Source organism: Mus musculus, chromosome 6 (genome assembly GCF_000001635.26).
Source record: "Mus musculus strain C57BL/6J chromosome 6, GRCm38.p6 C57BL/6J".
Taxonomy (NCBI): Eukaryota; Metazoa; Chordata; class Mammalia; order Rodentia; family Muridae; genus Mus; species Mus musculus.
The window spans coordinates 23,568,430-23,590,396 of record NC_000072.6 but is presented as its reverse complement, the minus strand read 5'-3'; the positions used below and the strand labels follow the sequence as shown (position 1 = coordinate 23,590,396).

The following is a 21,967-nucleotide window of genomic DNA, read 5'->3' as shown; positions in this document are numbered from 1 at the left end:
AAAGGCTGGAAAACAATTTTCCAAGTAAATGTTCCAAAGAAACAAGCTGTAATAGCCATTCTAATATCGAATAAAATTGACTTCCAACCCAAAGTTATCAAAAAAGACAAGGAGGGGCACTTCATACTCATCAAAGGTAAAATATACCAAGAAGAACTCTCAATTCTGAATATCTGTGTTCCAAATACAAGGGAAGCCACATTCATTAAAGAAACTTTAGTAAAGCTCAAAGCACACATTGCACCTCACACAATAATAGTGGGAGACTTCAACACCCCACTCTTACCAATGGACAGATCCTGGAAACAGAAACTAAACAAAGATACATGGACACTAACAGAAGTTATGATACAGATGGATTTAATAGATATCTATAGAACATTTTATCCTAAAACAAAGGATATACCTTCTTCTCAGGGCCACATGGTACCTCCTTCAAAATTGACCATATAATTGGTCACAAATCAGGCCTCCACAGATGCAAAAATATTGAAATTATCCCATGCATCCTATCTGATCACCACAGACTAAGGCTGATCTTCAAGAACAACATAAATAATAGAAAGCCAACATTCACGTGGAAACTGAACAACACTCAACTCAATGATTCCCTGGTCAAGGATGAAATAAAGAAAGAAATTAAAGACTTTTTAGAATTTAATGAAAATGAAGCCACAACATACCCAAACTTATGGGACACAATGAAAGCCGTCCTAAGAGGAAAACTCATAGCCCTGAGTGCCTCCAAAAAGAAACTAGAGAGAGCGTACACTAGCAGTCTAACAGCACACCTAGAAGCTCTAGAACTAAAGGAAGCAAATTCACCCAAGAGGTGTAGATGGCAGGAAATAATCAGGCATTACTCTTGACCTCATGTAATGAAGCATCCCCTCTACATTGAAGGAAAGAACCAAATGTCAGGTTAGCAAAGATTTAAGGGGGGAAAAAATATTCTCTTTTGCAGTTTTGTGAACTATAAATTAGCATAGTCTTCTCGAAGGATAATTTAGCTCTAAATATTAATATTTTACATTTTTCAATTAATTGGCTTTCATGAGTATGAGTACTTTATCTTCATGCATGTCTGATATCACATGCATGCCTAATGCCGTTGGAAGTGAACAGAGGGCAGTGGGATGTCTGGACCTGAAGTTACCGATGGTTTTAAGGAACCAAGTGCTTACCAGGAACCAAACCCAGGTCCTCAGAAAGAGTAAGTGCTCATAACTGCTGAGCCATCTCACCAGTCCCTGGGATTTGTTTTTAACTTAGTGTATAAAATGAAACAGTCATTGCAAAGATAATTGTTTTTAAAATCCGTCAATAAACTCCTATAATAAAATAGAATCTTCCAGATTAGTCTGTTATCTATTTTTCACTTATCAGATTTCTATCATAAATTGGCCTTTTTGCTTTAAATTAAATCTTTTCTCAACCTTTAGTGAAGGACTGAAGGGATAAGGGATAAGGCCATAAGGGATCTTTTCGTGTTTGTACAATGTGAAAATTGTCCAATTCTAGAACTATCTCCATATTCTTTCAGTAAAAGGAGGTTTTGGTGTGAATGCTTAGTACAAAGGGTGTATCTTCCCACTCATGGACATGGATGGTGAAAATGGGGCCAAGACGATTTTCTTCTGATTAGAAGAATGGTATATCCTGAATATTTCCTTGCAGGTTATTAAGTTCTCCTCTTTCTTTCTTTTTTTTTTTATTTTATAATTTACATTCCTTTAAAAAATTTTTTATTAGGTATTTTCCTCATTTACATTTCCAATGCTATCCCAAAAGTCCCCCATACCCTCCCATCCCCACTCCCCTACCCACCCACTCCCACTGTGTGCCCCTCCTTGTCTTTTTTGATAACTTTGAGTTGGAAGTCAATTTTATTCGATGTTAGAATGGCGTTCCCCTGTACTGAAGCATCTAGAGTTTGCAAGACCAATGGGCCTCTCTTTCCAATGATGGCCGACTAGGCCATCTTCTGATACATATGCAGCTAGAGACAATTTGCAAAACACATGAAACTGAAGAAGAACAAAGACCAAAGTGTGTACACTTTGCCCCTTCTTAGAACTGGGAACAAAACACCCATGGAAGGAGTTACAGAGACAAAGTTTGGAGCTGTGACAAAAGGATGGACCATCTAGAGACTGCCATATCCAGGGATCCATCCCATAATCAGCTTCCAAACGCTGACACCATTGCACAGACTAGCAAGATTTTGCTGAAAGTACCTAGATAGAGCATTCTCTTGTGAGACTATGCCGGGGTCTAGCAAACACAGAAGTGGATGCTTACAGTCAGTTATTGGATGGAACACAGGGCTCCCAATGGAGGAGCTAGAGAAAGTACCCAAGGAGCTAAAGGGAACTGCAACCCTATAGGTGGAACAACAATATGAACTAACCAGTACCCCTGAGCTCTTGTCTGTAGTTGCATATGTATCATAAGTTCTCCTCTTTCAAACATGATGGATAATTAAGATTCATCTCTACACGAAACCATTTCTCCATACCTGTTTTTACTTATGCACATCTTATAATGCTCCATTGAAAAGTATACATACAGTGATCATTTCATAACACAATAGTTCTTCATAGAAGATATAAAATGTACCTTTAGGTACAGTCAAGACTGCCAAAACCTCGGGCTTTTAAAGCCCCCAAACTGACGTTGGCAGATGCGTTGTGTGATAAGTACCATAGTTCTGTGCCGTGTAATCTTTTCTGATAGAACTATAATGGGCCCAGCCTAACATTATGCTTCGAATTCTTTTTAAGGAGAGAAGATTCCCCAGATTCATCTCGAAAGAAATGGAGAGTATGTACATTGAAGAGCTGCGAGCCTCCGTGAACCTGCTAATGGCCAATTTAGAAAGTCTTCCAGTTTCAAAAGGTGGCCCGGAATTTAAATTACAAAAATTAAAGCGTTCGCAGAACTCTGCGTTTCTGGACCTGGGAGATGAGAACGAGATCCAGCTGTCCAAGTCGGATGTGGTGTTGTCGTTCACGTTAGAGGTGAGTCGGGGTCCCTCCCCTCGATGCAGAGATGAAGCTGCACCGGAATTGCCATCAACCTTTGGGATAAGGTTTACAATTTAAAGCAGGGTGATGTGTTTAGAAAATGTTAAAGCAGTCCTCACTTTCTGAGCAACTAGGTACTATATACAAATGAATACAAATTGTGTTTTAATTGTAATGCTCTTATTAGAACTAGTGAACCAGCTTTGAGACATATGTGTTCTCCCTGTAAGCTAATGTAAGTACATCGATAAAATAAATATCAACAACACTGGGGTGGGATTTCAGTATATAACTGGCTCCTGCCTAATCTGTCGTTGATCAACTTTGATTTTAGTTCCCTTCACCTGTGGGATTTTCAGTCTAGAATTTAATCAAGCACACAGCTGTAAAGCACAGTGTTAGGTACTGGGAATGCTGAGAGGCAGAGAAGCCTTTTTCAGGGATTTTACTTTTATCATAGAACTAGGAAACGTGGTCAGAACCAAGGCAAGTAATACAGGTTTAAAAGTGTGTTTGCTAAACCACAGACGTATCTATTTCATATAAACCCAGAGAACCAGAGATGCCAATGCTGTTCCTTTGGGTCTTGCATGATCTGTGTCTGTGTCTAATCTAGAAATGTGGAATGAGTCTATGGGTTTATACACCCATTCCTGCAAATGTCCTGGGAGAAGACCTTATGTAAAGTTAATGATGATAAAAGACTGCATTATCCTAAAGAGTCAGGTCATCATTTAGCTCACACTCCAGTTTGTTCTCATGATACTCTGTTCTCTGTGCAAATGTTAGCAGTGTTAAGTATACATTTATGTATTTTCTGCAATGGTGTGTGTGTGTGTGGATGTGTGCACAATTATGTTTGTGCTTACCCTTGTGAGCATGTGTAAAAGCCAGGGTGTCTCTCACAGGAAACTTGAAATTCTCCGTTTCATCCAGGCTGGCCAGTGAGCCCTCAGGATCTGCTTGTCTCTACCCACACCTAGCCCAACACACAGTGCTAGGATGTCAGGCACTGCTGCCACATAGCTGTGCTGTGGCTCTGAACTCACATCCTCAGGATTGCAGAGCAAGCTCCTTACTTGTTGAGTCATCTCCCTAGCCCCTCTACCAAAGATTTCCCTGAAGTATTATAGCGCCTTTCTTATACTGTGATTCTCACTTTGTGCCATTCCCATTGTCACTGCCTGCATCTGCTGGGTGGCGGTGACAGAGACATCCAATCTTGGAGGAAGGTTTTAAATTTCTTTGATGATGTTCAGCTTGCTAAGTGGTAGCAAAAAGAAAAAGCAAGTGTCTGATTTGGTTCTTTTTCCTTCCATTTAATGGACTTGAGAATAATGCAGCTGCCTCTCTCTCTTCACTTCCAGGATTACTTTGTAGGTAAATGTATTAAACCTAATGTCAGAGTGAAAACATGGGGCTGTCTTCTAACTCAATTCATCCTGGTTTGCCTAATGGCTTTGCCAAATTGGTTTGCCTCCAGGTTTCTTCTCGGTCTCCCCAGCTTCAGAATATAAAATTGTTTAATTTGCAACCACACTGCACATTACGTATTGAATGTTTCCATTATGCACTGCCATAGATATTTGATTGGCTGAAGAAAAAAAAAAAGCTAATACTCTTAAAAGTTTTTTTCTCCTAAATTATATAATTGTAGTTTTAACTTTATCCTAACAAAAGTTTAGCACTTTAATTTTATGGAAAGAAAACATAGAGAAAATGATTTTAATAATATATAAATGCATACTTTAAATAAATATTCAAAAGTAAAACTATAGTTCTGGGCATGGCTTTTTAAAAATCTTCATAAATTATAAATAACTTAGGAGTACTTTTTCATTTTCAAAGCCAGAATTAGGATAGTTGACTGAGTTCTTATTCTGTGCTTTATTGCCACTCTGTTCGATTAAGCTATTGAGTTAGCAATTATTGTCTCAAGAAGCAACTGCCAGCTAAAACTTCCTTTTGTGTGGTCTGAGAAGCTTGCATATTTATAAAATTGTTTTGACAGCCTTCGTTGCCATATCTGTCCAAGGCAGGTATTTTGTTCCCGTAGCTTAATACAAAATTGCTCTGTGTGCTCACAGTGTTTCACAGATGAGTGATGTGCTCAGCATCACAATGAAATCCTGTTAAGTGAGGGTGCTCCGGAACACCTGAGTGATGGCTGGCTCACCTAGCTACAGACTGCAACACCAGCCAGTCCCACTAAGTAAGGCTGGATCCTTGGATCCTTGATGATAACTATGAACATGCTTAAAAGCCAACAGTCAATGCAATGTCTAGCTGTAACATTTCCACTTCAGGCTTAGAATTGGTCCAGTGTGTCTTAACCAAAAAGTGAATCTAGAATAGAGGAGGTAAAGCATAGGTTAAAAAAGTTTTGCTCAAACTGAGCCTCCTTTCAAGTGCAGGGCTCTTGCTCCCCTTTCCGCCCTGTTCTTGTTACTTACCAAGCTCCCTCCCAGCACAGTTTTACCACCAGGCTGTGGCTCAGTGGGTGACTTTTGCTACTTACATATTAGCTTCAGAAAGGACCCCTTTCCACCTCATTTTCTGTTTACTGATGTGTGGGAAGCACCCAAGCAGTGTCTGCCCTCAGCTCTGTCGGTGTATATCGAATGGATTAAGGACATTTATGGTATGAAAGGCAGTTAGACTTACAGAATTACATTTGCATAAGCTCCACCCACAGGGCCTTTAGAAGGAATGCACAGGCAGTGCCTAAGCTAACTCACAGAACAAGCCATGTGAGGGTTAACATCAAGCAAAACAAGAAAAAGCAAAATTGGTCAACATAAGAGTCTGTGACCTGCATGGGGGGGTCTATGGCTTGAATCTGCTTACCTTTCACATTGAACTTTTACATTGATAGTAGACTAGCAGATTTGTGCCTGCCTGAGGGTCTGCTGATGCAAGACCATGCTCCACCATGCTGCCCATCTGTGTATTTAAGTGTCATGTACACATGTTATCTCTTGCTGCTCTTCCTTTCACTTGTAGGACAGCTTTGTCTATTTCCTTCTCATTGCATTAGACACAGAGAGTCGGAGGAGAGGTGGTGGCACATACAGCACAACTCAATTTTATTCTCTGTAGTTCCATAATCAGGTTCTGTTGAGAATCAGTTGAAATAGCTACAATTCAATTAGCTGGCCTGTGATTATTGGTTCTCTCACCAATGTGTGAGGCTGCTTTTGTCCCTGTCCTTGGAAAGTAGACCTAGAGGGCATTATTGTTTACTCATACGTACCAGCCATATAACAATCATTAGTTGCTCTTCCCCTGAATGCCCACACTGCCATTCCTTTCAAAGCTATTATTTATTCTTTGAGAATTCATACATGTATATAATGCATTTTAATCATATGGATCCTTCATCTCCCCTCCTCCAATTCCTTCTAGATCCCCCTTTCATGCTTTCATGCCTGTCTCCCAACTTCCAAGTACATGTTGTCTCATATGTGTTGAGTATATGTATGTATGTGTGTGTGTATATATATGTATATATATATGTATATATATATGTGTGTGTGTATGTGTTTGTATATATGTGTTTGTGTATATGTGTTTGTGTGTGTATGTGTTTGTGTGTTGTGTATATGTGTGTGTGTGTGTATGTGTATATATACATATATACATCTTCTACTGAGCCCAGAATTAGTGTGACCCAAATGGCCATGGGTGGGAAGCCATCCACTGGAGCACAGTTAACATGCTAGGAGTAGCAGCTCTGAAGAAAACTGGCTCTTTCTCTTCCCAGAAGCCATTTACTGCCAATAGATCCTCAGCTAGGAGCGGGAATGGGGTCTCACGAGCCCCTTATCCAACTATTCATGCTGTCATGTCTCTGTATTATTGACCACTATCAATCTCACATATTAATTTCCAATTGTTTTACCTTTAGATTGTCATCATGGAAGTGCAAGGACTGAAATCTGTGGCTCCCAATCGAATCGTTTACTGCACAATGGAGGTGGAAGGAGGAGAAAAACTCCAGACAGACCAGGCTGAAGCATCAAGGCCACAGTAAGCGAGTTGATTTTTAAAAAGGACATTTGATTTCACCCAAAGAAATATATCTTCTTACATGCACAATTAAATGCTCTTGTTCCTAGGGACAATAACCAATTGGCTACCTTCGTCTCAAATCTACTGGGATCACCATGTGCATTTCTTTTTCTGCTATATATTTTTTAATTAAAACAAAATTATGTCATTACTTCTGCTCCCTCCAATCCTCCTGCATCTCCTCCTTCCCACTCCTTTCATGTCCCCACCACCATCTATCTGATTGATACAGGTATAAAGCAGATTTCTCGGCAGCAAATGTTTGTTTCTAAGTCATTTATAAGGACTGCATGAGTTAACTGCGGGAACTTGTGGAGACTCCTGCTGTTGTGCCGTAGTAGTTCCCCCTTTCCTGTGGTTCTGCTGTGAACAAGTGTAGAAAATATTCTGCACTGAAACGTGGACTGTTCTGGTGAAGGAACAGTTAGAGAGTAATACCACCCAAAATCACAAATGATGAAGCTGCCAACTGCTTACTCACCATGCTTCACACTTTATGACTTTAATGAAACCAAGGAGAGATTCTCTTTACCCGATTGACTTTGGGAAGCTTCACTATCTCTAATTAGAATTGCCGCTCCAGCCTGAGGGAGTCGGATGTTCATTTGAACCCTGCTTTTAGAACACATCGTTTTTCTTTCTTCCATGGTGTCAGGATACATCTTGATCATTCAGGAAACTTCTGCTGAGATTCTGGCCAGCACTGGTTAGGTTCTGAAGAGGAAATGAACAAGAATCACATTGCTTTGAAGCAAGAACTTTGGCAAGATACAGAGGGCTAAGTCTTAAGAGGAGAGATTTAAAATGGAGTAGTGTGGTGTCTAGAAGCAGCCACTCAAACGCCTCGCCCTCCCAAGCCCTTGCCTGCCCCCACTTAGACTTGATTTTCTCTGGGATCACACCCTACTCTGTTCCCTTGACTACTCTTGCTCCCCTGCCCTGCATTTCATGAGGTCCCCAAACCACATCAAGTCCCACTATACTCTTCCTTATTTTCCTCTGTAAACCTTGTCCCTGGGAATCTCAGATATTACTTCTTGAGGAATTACCCTTACTTTGCATAACCCAATCAGTGAGAGTTTTCTGGACCATCTCTTTCTTTAGGTTTTGGATTGACATGTTCCTAGTCTGTTGTTTTTTGGTATTGTCTGTTCTTTATTTTAAAAAGAGTAGGAGAAAATCATAACCTATTTAGTCTTATGTCTTTGTTCTCGCTGAGGATTTATTTGAGTTGTTTGGAACTTGGTTATGACTTAGTTGCAGTAAATATCTGAAGGTAATAGAGTAACATCATTGCCAAGTTGTGCAGTCCATCCCACTGTTAATTGTGGAGTACTTATTAGCTACCAACATTCAGTCATACTGGCTCTGAGCAGTGACTATTGGACTCTGTCTACATTTTGCCTTTTTGCCTGTTCTGGACATTTCATGAGTGTAAAAATATTATATGTGTTCTTTAGCAAAACATCTATTATAGAGCATAGTGTTTACATCTTATAGCAGGTATCTGGTCATGCATTATTGTATGTATATATCCATACACATACCTTGCCTGTTTGCTTATTTTGGCTAATAAATGGTAGAATTATTTACAACTTTTGTGTGTTTCAAAACAAAGATGCATACACATATCTGTTCAAGTAGCTGTACACTTACCAGGAATGTGATAGTTCTGGATTTAGCCCTTTACAGAATAAGCACACCTTCTCACCCACTCCCTGGACCATTTCTGTTCTCACTCACTGTGTACAAGAGTTTCAGGCTCTACACATTTTCACTGATACTTCATTTTCACTGTGTACACATGCACATGTGCATCCAACCCCACTTGCCTGTGTACGCAAGTACATGTGAGCATGTGCAACCTTGCAATTCAATCATCTGTTAATTGTCTGTAGCTTTTTAAATTGAGCTTTCTTGTTTTGTAGGGGCCAAATTTAAAATGTTTTTAAATTTTTAAATGTCAGTTAAATTATTTGAGAATTTCATATATGTATACAATTTATGGTCCTAGATTCTATCATGTTCTCCTCCTCCTCCTCCTCCTCCTCCTCCTCATCTTCTTCTTCTTCCCAACTATTTATTATTATTCCTGAGGGAATAGAGCCATCACTGCTGGAATATGGACAACCTACAGAAAGTGGTTGGTAAACTTTATTCCACTGTTATAAAAATGGTCATACATTGCCAGTCTGGCCATGATGTGGTATTCACAGTTCACAGTGCCGTGATGACTCTTCTCCCACAGTAACCTACATAGCACTTCCTGACAAAAGGAAGGCTAACTCGCAGGAAGGAAGCTTCTGTGTTTCAACCTCATTGCTCTGGGCCAGTGGCCCTCAAGCTTCCTCATGCTGAGACCCTCGTGATGCAGTGACCCACAACCATAAAATTGTTTTGGTGCTACTTCACAACCATAGTTTTACTACTGTTTTGAATCATAATGTGAATATCTGATATGCAGCTCCCAAAGGGGTTACAACCCACAGGCTAAGAACTGTTGCTCTATGCCCTGTAGAAAAGTATGTGACGTCTTCGGCAATAGGGTCTTATCATAACATTCTAGGGGGAAACCAGGAGCAAGGATACTTGCCTGAATTGTTTGGAAGCCTCTGGGACCGTTTTGACCAACAACTCTAAGGCATGTATCCTAATCCCAGCAGTAGACTTTATGTTTGATGGCCTATGGTGACTGGGGGAAACATTATCTCTGCCACCCTATCCTACCTCCCATGTAGGACAAGTCCAGTTAAACTTTTTGAATGCATGCTTTTAGAAAGCTTATAGAATAGTAAGTTTCCATATGGCCTTTTCCAACTGTCGTGGTGTTAGTTTTCCATTCTCCTACCCCTCATCTCTCCCTCCCATAGCCCCCCTCTGCTTACACCTCTCACTCCTCTATATTCTGTTTAATTAACTTCTAACTTATATGATTTTCTTCCTTTTGAAAAGTTTAGTTTGCTTTATTGTTTGTTTTCACAATATCTTCATGTGGAAAGTTTGGCATTGGCTCATATTCGACTGTATATGAATCCCTCTGTATGATTCTGTGTTATCTGTATGTGCCTCTACAGTGGTGTTATCCATGTGTGTCTCTACAGTGGTGTTACCTGTGTGTGCCTCTTTAGTGCACCTCCATTTTCCTTCATTTTTTGGTGTCTTGTGTCTGTTCTTTGTATAGTAAACAAGCCAATGTCAGAAGCTTCTTAGCTACAGGATAAGAAGTCCCACTTTGCACCTCTCACCTCAATGGCTAATGTAGTTGAAGTCTTGTCGCCCCAGAAGAATGGAAAGCACATGCATCCACTTGAATTCGTGAGAAGTTCTTTTTTAGCACTTACCTTTGCATATTTCAACTCTGTTCCCAGTCTGTGAGGTTGTGAGACTAGAGTCAACTGTCCTAAGAGTTCCCACTGCCATGCCTTATTCTATCCAATCTCAAGAAGTTTTATATGTTTATAATGTATATATTTTAAGTACATTGCTTCACAAGGTAAATGGTAGGCACTAAAACTTTGTTACATCAATACTTTCATCATGACTGTGTCTTAAAAGACAGTTTGAAAAAATTGCAACACCTATTTGTAGTCTATTTTTGCCTATACTCCAGGAAAGAACACACCAGTATCAAAGATGTCTGAATTAAATCATAAAAAAATTATTCTTTATATTTGGCTCTTATTTGGTTATCATAGCTTTTATAACTGTACATTCAATTTATGCTTACATATTTCTTTAACGCTAATATTTTTCACAGGTAATAAAAGATTTATGGAATGTTGCTCACTAGATATCTAAAATAGTCATAGGTAGTTATAGAAACATTCTGATAGGAAATTTATTAGTGAATATTTTAGTCAATTAATATTCATTCTTCACTATCAGAGAGAAAAATATTGCAATAAGGATCTCATGGTCTTTAACACTACTCTTCACAAGGAAATTTGACCAAAATAGCTCTTGTGGTTTTATATGAACAGAGTAACCTTGAAAATGAATTAAGAGATTTGAGTGGATAGCTGTTTCCCAGGGGTGGATAACCTAAACTCCCGCAGCCTGAGTGCTACAATGGAGCTTTCCAATGAAGTTACTTCCCCCAAACTCATCCTGCACAACAGGAAACAGGTTTGTCTCTGCCATCATCGGTCACAATTATGGCTCAGACACGTTCTCTACATTTTTCTTGCTTCAACAGTTTGTGCTTTGTTGGAGACACGTTCATCTTTTTGCCTGATACTAATTAAAGTGCCTTATTTAGCCCCTATTTCGAATAAACCTAATCAAGAGAGTTAGCCATCGCCTATTACATTCCTGTAGTTCAGAATTCTTGCTGGTAATTAGGCAGAAGTAGCCAGGAAGCTTGGCATATTACTCAGAATATAGAATTTGAGGTCCTAAGTAAATAATGGTTACAGACAAGTTTGACTTAAAGGATTGCTGAAGATCAGATCTAGTTTGGTAAAGTTTTGCCTTTAATTTTAATCTTTTAATACACAAAACAGAAAAGGGTAATGCGAAGAAATTATATTTTTGCTAAGGAAAGTTTTAATTTCTAGGGATGGGTTATGAAAATATTTTTGATTATAACTTTATAGCATTTTACCATTTGCCCTTATCTCCTTCATCTGAGGTTTAGCCCATAGCATTAATGAAAGTATCTAAAGTAAGTGGAGTGGTAGTAAGTGGGGACAGGAAGGTTTGTTATGGCCATGTAGTAGACAGAAAATTCCTAGTATATTTGTAATTTTAAGACCTATTATCTTCCAGTGGTTATCTTCCTTTGATTGCCTACATATCCTCAGGAGTATATGATCTCAAAGGCGGAGTCTAGATATGTCTTGATACTTTGGAAATAAGGGCTATGAAATTATTTCAAATGAACATAAAAGAACATATGGGGTGAGACCTAGCCTCATCCATTTAAATGTATGATTCAGTAAGGTAACAACGATAATCAGAACAATGAATTAAATATTGGTTACATTTACTTGTTAAGATAAAACAAACAGACTGATAAAGGTGCTGTTACTACAAACCTGAAACTTTAGCATTTGGAAAGCTCAGGCAGGAGAATAGCAATTTTGAAACCAGGCCAAACCATATATCTCAAGGCCTTCAAAGCCCAAGCCCTACTAAGCAACAGCATACTTACCCCGTGCATATTGTGTCTTTTTTGCCTTATGGAGCTGTTTGATTGCACTGCTGAGTCTCTGCTTCTTATCTCCCTGAGAGGCATCAGATAAACAAAAGCAATAAGAAACAGGAAAAATTGGTAAGTCACATCATTAGAGAAATGTGTCTACAGATGCTAGACAGAATGTGAGAAATATAATTGACTTCTGGTATACATTAGTAAACTTTATATTTTTTAACCTAAATTTTTATAATAACTGTGCAACAATCATATTGTCAAAGCAATAAGAATATTGCAGCTAAAAACACAGAGCTTCTCAGAGTGACCCAAGGATTAGGGCAGATGTTTGGAAGACTAAATGTATAAACCACATTCAAAACCTTTCTTAATCTTATGTTTATTTCCGGCTTAATTTATTAATATCAGAACTTCAAAGTATAATTAGTCAGATATCTTTATAAATTAGAAATAGACTATGCTACAGTTTGTATAATATATCAAATTTTTTTCCAATTTACAAATCAAAAGGAAACCATTTGAGCTACATGCAGGTTTTTTTTTTCTCTTCTCATTTCCATCTTTAAAATCATGACAGATTGTTTCCTCTTCTCAAAGTCTCTAAAAATAACATTTTTGTAAGACTGATACAGAGTAAAATGGAGCCTAAAGAGACAAATATGGGCATTAAATGCATTAAGAACACACTGGTAAGTAAAGAAAAAGTTAATCCAGGGTCTTCATAGTTGAAGATATAATAAAATGTAAATTTAGAATAATAAAGTTTCAGTCTACAGCTGGAGGTGCACCTGTAACTTAATTTTTTTTCCAGATCCTATTTTTAATGATGGTTCTTAAACGTTTAACCTCCCTTGTAGCGCACCACCTACAAAGATAGTGGAAAAGAAAGGATACAGGGAGTGGGGAGTGGATCTGTTTAGAAAGGTTCTTTGGAGCAATTCCCATCTATGTTGTCTGGAAATTGGCAGTTCAGTTCACAGGTTAGCAAGCAGCTGCAGCTCGGTCCACCACTCACTAACACATCGTGGATATACCAGCCATCCAGTTCAGGCGAGTCAGCTTAGCAACAGCAGTGAGTTGAGACACAACCTAGCAGAGACAGCCAGGCAGAAACACAAGGCAAAGTTCTCATCTGTGACTCTCTGAGTAAAGATCATTGAAGACACAAGACCCACAAGCATTGCCAAGCTAGCTGTACCTGCAAGCTAAGCTCCATCTCTGTCACCCCATTGAGTCCTATTTTTGTCCTCCAAACATCAGTGTCCACCTCATGTCTTGCCTCAGCACATACATCCAATCAGCCCACATCCATGGAGTCTAGACAAATGGAGCTCAACTGCAACTGCACAATGTAAAGTGGAGCAATATATGCAGGTTGTTAGCAAAGCATCCCTCATCATGTGTCCTTTCGCTGTTTGCTTTAGCAGAACATCCTCTCTCCTATGGGCTGCTTCAGAGAAACATTCTTTCATGAGTCTGCCTTAGTGCCAGTGGGCACTTACCTGAATTCTTACATGGTTGGTTCTCTCCTGCTGTTCTTATGTATCATGGCGATTCTCCTTTCTCCTAGCCCATGCAACTTCAAGGTCCCACCTCTATATAACTGTCCAGCATTAGCCATTGGCTCTTTATTGACTGATCAAAAATGAATTGGAGACAAGGACCTTCAGCATTTTGGACACAGAGATTCCTGATTTGAGGGCAAGATTAATTCAGAGCTTTAGACCCTATCCCTGACAGTCTATGCTTGGTAGGAGCCTCTGTTTGACAAATGTCTACATATTCCCTAGTGTGTGTCTTTGAAGAGCCTTCTCTCACCTTTCACCAATGTCTATGTATTCTGCCTTTGTTGCATTCCTCAAAGAATGATGTTGTCCTCATTGCTTTCCCAGTGGGCTCCTGGATTAATGATATAAACTATGTATTCTCTTTAATGTTTGAATTTCATTTACTTAACAGAAAATAAAAAACTGGGATGCTCCTAGGACACAAAGTCTATATATTATGCCACCTGGTACCTCTGTGACACTAACATAGTAAGAGATCTCAGTGAGTGCTCCAGTAATCTACATAAAGACATTTCTAGTGCCAGAACAGGAAGCATCCTGTGAGACAGAACCTCCTAGGAGTGTCTATACCCACAGAGTGTCACCAACATGACTGCCTAAATATGAGGTGAATAAGCCACCACCAACACACATGACAAAGTGGACATGAGAATGTGCAACTCCTAATGTGTGTTCCTGTCTAAAAGAAATACAAGGATAAAAATGGAAGAATAGCTGAAGGTAAGGCTGTCTAGTGACCGGCCCCAACTTGGGATCCAGCTCATGGGTAGGCACCAAAGCCCAACACTGTTACTAATCCTATATTGTGCTTAAAGACAACAGGAGCCTAGCATGGCTCTCCTCTGAGAAGCTCTGAGACCAATGCAGATACTTATAGCCAACCCTTTGACTCAAGTTGGATACCCCTACAGAAGAGTTAGGGGAAGGATTAAAGGAGCTGAAAGTAATGGCAATCCTACACAACCCACACAAAGACCATCAACCTACATAAAGAACTACAGCAAAGTAAGGAATGTTGAGAGTGAGAGAAATAGTCTTCCCCAGAAAGGAGCGTACACATTAGTTATCCTGAAATAATACATACAAGTATACCAATTGGTCTCTGGCTTCTTCTCTTTCCTAACCCCCAACTCCTATCTCTCCAGACATTCCATGAAAAGCATTCTTTTCAAGATAGCAAGTTATTTTCTTATATTTCAGGGCTCTTAGGCTAGAATTACATAATCCCTTTTGGACACTTGCCATCCTGGCTGAGATGGTATTTTCTAAACTGAGATGTGAAGCCTCCTGGATAAACAAGACAGTTTATTTCTCAAGGAATAACTCAGCCCAAGGCCAGTGTTAGGAGAATTGACATATGACGCCTCTGGCTCCATCCACACACACACACACACACCCCAGCACGCTTCTGTGTAGGAGAGAGCCCATTACCTGCAAAGTCTCTTTCTCAATCTCCTTTTCACAATGATTCTTCTCCTGCTTTCCAGAAGAAAGCTATTCCTCTTCGCCATCTTCTTCCTTCCCTGTTGGTTCTTCCGCAGAACGGCAAACCCTCCAGGGCAGGACTCAAAAGGGGAGCGATTACTGTTGATTTTGAGAAAGTGGTTGAATTATGATTCAATAAATTCTTTAGCAAATTAGATGTCTCTCAGTACTTTGTTTTCAACCAAGTTGATGGATTTATTCAAGTCTTTACCTGCTAAATAATTAAAAGCTAGTCTTCGCCTGTTAATCACTGTATGCCTTGGAGACGTTTAAATGGAAAGTAAGCAAACTGATGGGCATTACTATAATAACACTCTCTTACACTCATTTTCTTTGTTCTTATAACAGAGAAACGAAAACCTGAAATAAAATCCAGGCTGAATGTTGCTTTGCTCCACCATTAAGCACTAGGCAACTCTGGGCACCGCTCTTCAGGAAGCAAAGCATGCGCTGTTTCTTTGAGATGTGTGTTTAAGAAATGAATAGCACTTCATCATTTACACTGATCCCCTTGAGTACTAGCAATTGCAATAACTAAATTCAGGAGTTTTAGCATAAGAACACTATGGCTGGAAAACACAATTATTTTCTGATTTCTAAGTTTGATGTAGATAAATAAGGTCCTCATCAAAGAATGCTCACTTGTTACTGTGCAGTATGATCAAATTCTAAGTCTCTGAAGAAACAGAAATAAAGTAGCAGTTCCAGGAAAAGGAGAGACACTGTGTGTTTTGTTAATCATCATACTGGTCCACTGTGAATGAGAGGTGCTCCAGTCACACTGCTGTAAACAGTATATATAATGGATCCTACTTAAAAGGAACATTGTGGGCCTTAGATACCATGGATTCTACTTAAGAAGAACATTGTGGTTTTTATGTTAAATGCCAGGGTTTTAAATACACCAAAAATCATCCCCTTTGCAACTTTTTAGAATTTACAACAAAATTTCTAAATGTCTACCTACCAATGTGTGAAGAAGTTATGTTGCTTTCCAGAAGGTTTGAAGGCTGCACTTCTAAGATCTGCTGTATCCTCCAGTGAGAACCAAGCCCGGAGGTCAGGAGACTTGTTACCATGATTCACAGGAAAATCACAGACAGAGAAAGAGAGATGCCTTCCCTCCTGGCACAGTCACGACACCCAGGAAAGCTGCCCGGGCCCTTCCAGTGCTGTGGTACAGATCTTTTCTAGATCAGAGCCATCTATGGGGTAGTGAAAACCCTATCTCTGGGTACACAAATAATGCTTAGAGTACAGAGAAGCCAAAGGTGTTTATGTTTATGATAAGGAAGCATTAAATCACGTGAAGAAATCTCATTGAATACCATTTTGTGGTCTGCTAAATAAGTTTATAATTTGAAAAATAACCAAAGGCTAGAACTTTACAAATATAAATATATAGGGTAATAGTTAAGAAAATTAATAATCTTTTAAACAATTTAGTTGTCAGTGGTGGTAAATACTCTCAGTGTGCGACTCCACAGTGTTCTTACTGCTACACACATAGTTATGTAATGAATCTTGTGGTTGGTTTCATTTTGTCTCTTGCCACCAGTGCTTCTGCACCAGTGCAGAAATTGTTTGTCTTATACCTGGGCATTTTGCATCTTTGAATGCCCCTCAGCCAGTCATGCCACCCCATGTCCTCCATGCCCCCACCCACCCACCCTCAGCAGCAACTGTCAACTCTTGGTTTCTCTCACATTTTTAGTTTTCTGTATACACGAGACCAAACAACAAGAGAATTGTTCGGTGGTTTGGAGTCTCCTAATCTGAAAGCAATGATTTCAGTGTTCTTACAGTAGGCATTGGTCAGTGTAACATGGGCTTCTGAAGAATAGTGACGCTGGTATAAACCCTAGCCGTGGTGCTGATTAGCTGTGGTATTGTGAATAGTTAATTAAGCCTCTTTGAGTCTGTTTCCTCAACAGGTAAAATGGAGACAGCAATGCCTATTGGAAGCCCACTTGATTCATTTCCTTGTGTTTTTCTCTACTCAAGTTTTTATGTTTTTCCTAACTTTTTCTCCTGGCATTTTGTTTTTAAGTCCAGGAATGTCAAGATGTTGGTGGTATGTGTGTGTGCCCGTGTGTGTGTGCATGTGCATGAGTGTGTGTGTTTGTCCTTTGACCCCTGCCTGGGATTCTTGCCTTGGGTATTTTTATTGTGTCTGATATTTATTCAGTAAGCACCTTTTTTTTTTAAGACTTGAGCATTAGTTTTCATCAAATGGATGTGACTTTCAACATGAGCAATGCCTCCGTGTCAGTTATGATGGGAGAGCATCCTTTGGCTGTCATGCAGTCCCTAACATCACTGGTTTTGTTTCTCAGTTGGTGTCATAGAAGATTTATATCTGTTCTGGTAAAACTCAGCCGTCAAAAGATCTCTAGTGCTCTGTCGTAAATTTTGGCAGGAACCTTGGAACCGTGTCTCTCATATTGGCATTGTGTTAATCTATTATGTCCAGGGCACTCAACTGTTACACATTCTGGAGCTGTGGAGTGGAAATGCAGCTGGGACTCCCCACTGGGAACATGGATCAGCGGAACAAAGGCTGGTCTGATAACAAAGGCAACTTTATATTATCAGGATCCTCTGAGACACAAGAAAATCTGAACAATGTGGAACAAACACCTTGGAGTCTTACTCAGCTCCCATTATAATAGCATACCTGAGATGGGGCAATGTTTAAAGAATAGAGACTTATTGAGCTCGGGTTGTTGGAGGCTCACCAACCAAACAGCATAATTCTAGTTCTTGTGAGCCCTCTCTCCGCCCCTGCATTATGGCAGGATCCCCTGTGAGATGGAGAGGGCACACAGTGAAGCAGGGAGCCAGAGCAGGACCAGGGAATGACCAAGCTTACTTCTTTATAACTAGGATGCCTTGAGAGCTGCACCATTGCCTTACCATCAGTAGGCTTCACCACACAGGCTGCCACACCGAAGACCATGCTCTTAACACACTCACCCGGGAAAGCAGCAGGAGACGGCAACAGACCATAATCATACCATGGCAAGCTCTTTCAGGAGAAGGAGGAACAGAAAAATGTTTAAATAAATCATTGTATCCAGATAGCACTGGTTAGCTGAAGGGCAATGAGAAATAGGAGCCTAAGATGGCCCCTGTCCTTACTCCTTTGTGCTTGTACTTGAGTGCACAGCCCTTTCCCAGTCCCTCTCCAGCGCCAAACTGGTCAGAACTTTCAGATCAGTTTCAACTCAAAGTGGTTGATCTAAGAACACACTCCTATGTTTTGAATTTTTCACTTTTTACGTTTGTATGTGTGCATGTGCATTCACATGTATGTGTGTAGGGTACACATGTAGACATGCTTGATTGTTTGCCTGTGGAAGCCAGATGCCATACCCCAGGAACCATCCACATTGGTTTGTGAGACAGCAACTCTCACTTGGCCAGAGTTCACCAAGTAGGTTAAGGTGTCTTATCTCTAAGTCCTGGGGATCAGCCAGTCTCTGCGTCCTCGGAGCTGAGACTGTGTGTGCCACCATGACCAGCTACTTTTTATGTTGGTTCTGAGGAGCAAATGTGGGTCGTTGTGTTTGCAAAGCAAAGACTTTATCAGCTGAGATTTCATCCCATTCCTGTAATATTCCTTTATATTAAGACTTTTTAATACACAATTGCATATTTCAGTTTTTATATTCAGTCTAGTAACATATGTGGCTTTATAGAACTTCGTCTTTTAATGTCTGTATTGGGCATGCTTATATATGCATTCTACAGTATTTCTTTTTTCACTTAAGTGATTGTATAAAATATTATTATGGTGCTTATAATAAGATTAAGGGACTGAAGAAATGACTCTAAAATTAAGAAAGCACAGTGTTCTTGCAGAGGACCCCAGCAGCTGCTGCTGCTGCTGCTGCTGCTGCTGCTGCTGCTGCTTCTTCTTCTTCTTCTTCTTCTTCTTCTTCTTCTTCTTCTTCTTCTTCTTCTTCTTCTTCTTCTTCTTCTTCTTCTTCTTCTCCTTCTCCTTCTCCTTCCCCTTCCCCTTCCCCTTCCCCTTCCCCTTCCTCTTCTTCTTCTTCTTCTTCTTCTTCTTCTTCCTTCTTCTTCCTTCTTCTTCTTCTTCTTCTTCTTCTTCTTCTTCTTCTTCTTCTTCTTCTTCTTCTTCTTCTTCTTCTTCCTCTTCTTCTTCCTCTCTGTCTCTCTGTCTCTCTGTCTCTCTCTCTGTCTCTCTGTCTCTCTCTCTCTCTCTCTCTCTCTCTCTCTCTCTCTCTCTCTCAGAGAGAGTCTGGGAACTCCAGCTTTAAGGTTCTGACACCACTGACCTCTGCATTCACCTGAACTCACGTGGACATGTTCTCAAATGGGCAGTCAGATACACGTACAATGAAATAATCTTTGCAAATCAAGTTTAATTTTATGTGTTTACTCGATACCATTTCTCTCAATCATTCACATTTTAAAAGAAATGGACTTTCTTCTCTACTCTCCTTTGGTTGTGATTCTGATCTATGTATTTTCTAACTATGTGCAAAAACATTCATCTCCAACCACTTTAACGACACCTTTGCCTTGTTAAAGCATCTTTTGGGGGGATATATCCATTACATTAATTTTTTGATGCCAGGTCACTTAGTAAGATTAACAGCAAGTAGATTGATTTAACTCACTGTATTAAAAACATCCATAACTTATAAGCATTCCCGTATGGGAGTTTTCAGATATATCACCTGAAGTAGGTCACCTTATTGGGTAACTTTTGTAGAGTAGGATGCATGTAGATTTTCCTTTTTTATGAAATTTAAAAATAAATAAGTAAATAAATAGAGGACCCCTACTGCCGAGAGTATATGTCTTCATTGGTTTAAGGAAAGACTATGTTTGTGAAAGCTCAATAGGGTTCTTTTTGTACTAACACATCCTCTTCTCTCCTGTGTGTATGTTCTGGAGAGAGTACACTCAAGAGACACTCTGCAAAGCTCTGGGCATAACATTATTTAACAGTTTGAAGACACGTGCACTTGTTCATTTGGTTTCTGAAAGAACTTGGTTGGCTAAAACACCACCAAAGAAACTGTATTGATATTAGCGTGTAGTGAAAGAAATAGAACGGGAGAGCTAGTCAACTCTTAGAGAATAATCAGTTTCACATTCCTGGCTCAGACTTCCTGGTTACATAAAGTGCAAGATGGATTTGGCTGGCAAGGATTTGAAATCATTTGGCTTATAAAACAGTACGATTTTACCTGGAGCAAGTCTGTGGTTCTCACTGTGTTCTGATGTTTAATTTTCCTCTTTTGCCATAATATAGCTTGGCTGGCAGATGGCAACATTTGGATTTTATCGAATTTGGCAAATTCTCATAAGGATCCTCAACATTTTTAATATTTGTATGCAAAAATATTACAGATTTCTCTGTCAGTCTGCCAAGGTGGCAGAGATGAAGTCTTCTACATTTTCTAATCTCGTTCCTATTTCAGATGAGATTATGTCTAGGAGAAGAAGATTAAACAATATTTACAAACTATGTGTGTAAGTTTAAGGTCATAAAAGCTCAACCTGTCATTTAACATTCCAGAAGTACATTCCAAAAGGAAGTGCCCAGTGTTTCTGTGCTCAGGAGCTAAGGCTCGTTCTCACTAGCAATATTAAACAGCTATACCTAAAGTTCCCTCTGAGAACTCAAAATGATGTATCTAATTGGGGAATGTTTTGGGTCATGTGACTCTTAAGTTCTTTGTGTGCAAAAGCTGTACTGGTTTTGAGAAAGCCTACTTCTGAACCAGCTTCTACACACTGAGAACTTTACTAAATAGGACCAAAACAGGCAGATCAGACATTTTTCCAAATTCAGCTTTCAACAAGATGGTACCATGTGGTTATATTGCACTTAATTATTAATGAGTGTCATGCTAAGCATGTACCCTACTAACCAAGAGGCTGGAATTAATTCATAATCAGGTTTAGAGTTGGGGGTCCTGATTTCTGCTGTTGCAAACTCATTAAAGTTGCAGAAGCAACATTATTTTTAGAAAGCCTGGAGCAAGTTTGTGGTCCTCAGGTGATTAGTCACTTTTGTGATGAGACTTGGTAACAGATGGACTTGTTTCCCTCCTCATCAGGCAAATTGGAGATTACATTAAAATTTCATCATTAGTGTTTTCTTGGGCATATCTGTGAATGCTTCATGGCTCCCTTTTTCAGAAGGTCTCCAACCTAGCTGGTGACCTTTGCTGTGTTCCTGCAGGAGGTGGGATCTTTAGAAAGAAAAAGCTTGTTTACACCAAGCTGAATTTGGCTCTGCTGCTTTGACTCCATGGGGCTGCTCTTTCTGTTCACAAAGAGGCTAATTCCTTTACTCAGTTACCACATGCGCTGTTTTGATTTGGTGGCCTCCTGCTCTGTCATGTAGCTTTCTGGTAGTCTGGACAAAAAGTATCTGTATATTTTCCAGTGATCATTTTCTTAAAATCAGCCAACATAATAAACATATTTAAGTGTCATATTCTTCTACAGTGATCAAACAGCCCACAGTTTTATGAAGCCACTTATGTAAATTAAGATGTATTACAAGGAAAGATAATTGTTATCATCTAGGAATATTTATTCATATGCCACAGATGATAAATAATTTTATAGTAAAATATAATTATTATTCTCTTCTATTTAATGGAAGGACATTGTGCTAT

At 39.5% G+C, this 21,967-nt stretch overlaps 1 protein-coding gene and 1 long non-coding RNA gene across 21 annotated transcripts in view; one reads left to right on the top strand and one right to left on the bottom strand.

Moving 5' to 3' along the window:
- Cadps2 (Ca2+-dependent activator protein for secretion 2) overlaps positions 1 to 21,967 on the top strand; it is a 578,403-nt gene that overhangs the window by 250,779 nt on the left and 305,657 nt on the right. For all 20 annotated transcript variants that reach the window (XM_030255458.1, XM_006505111.2, XM_030255457.1 and 17 more), the window contains exons 5-6: positions 2,784 to 3,020; positions 6,934 to 7,055. In XM_030255458.1, the coding sequence (XP_030111318.1) occupies positions 2,784 to 3,020; positions 6,934 to 7,055 (359 nt within the window). The remainder of the gene's footprint in view (positions 1 to 2,783; positions 3,021 to 6,933; positions 7,056 to 21,967) is intronic.
- Gm38775 lies at positions 7,392 to 18,622 on the bottom strand. The gene is made up of 3 exons (XR_868820.3): positions 15,249 to 18,622; positions 12,250 to 12,322; positions 7,392 to 7,811 (listed from the first exon to the last, which is right to left on the bottom strand). It is a non-coding gene; the product is annotated as a predicted gene, 38775 (long non-coding RNA).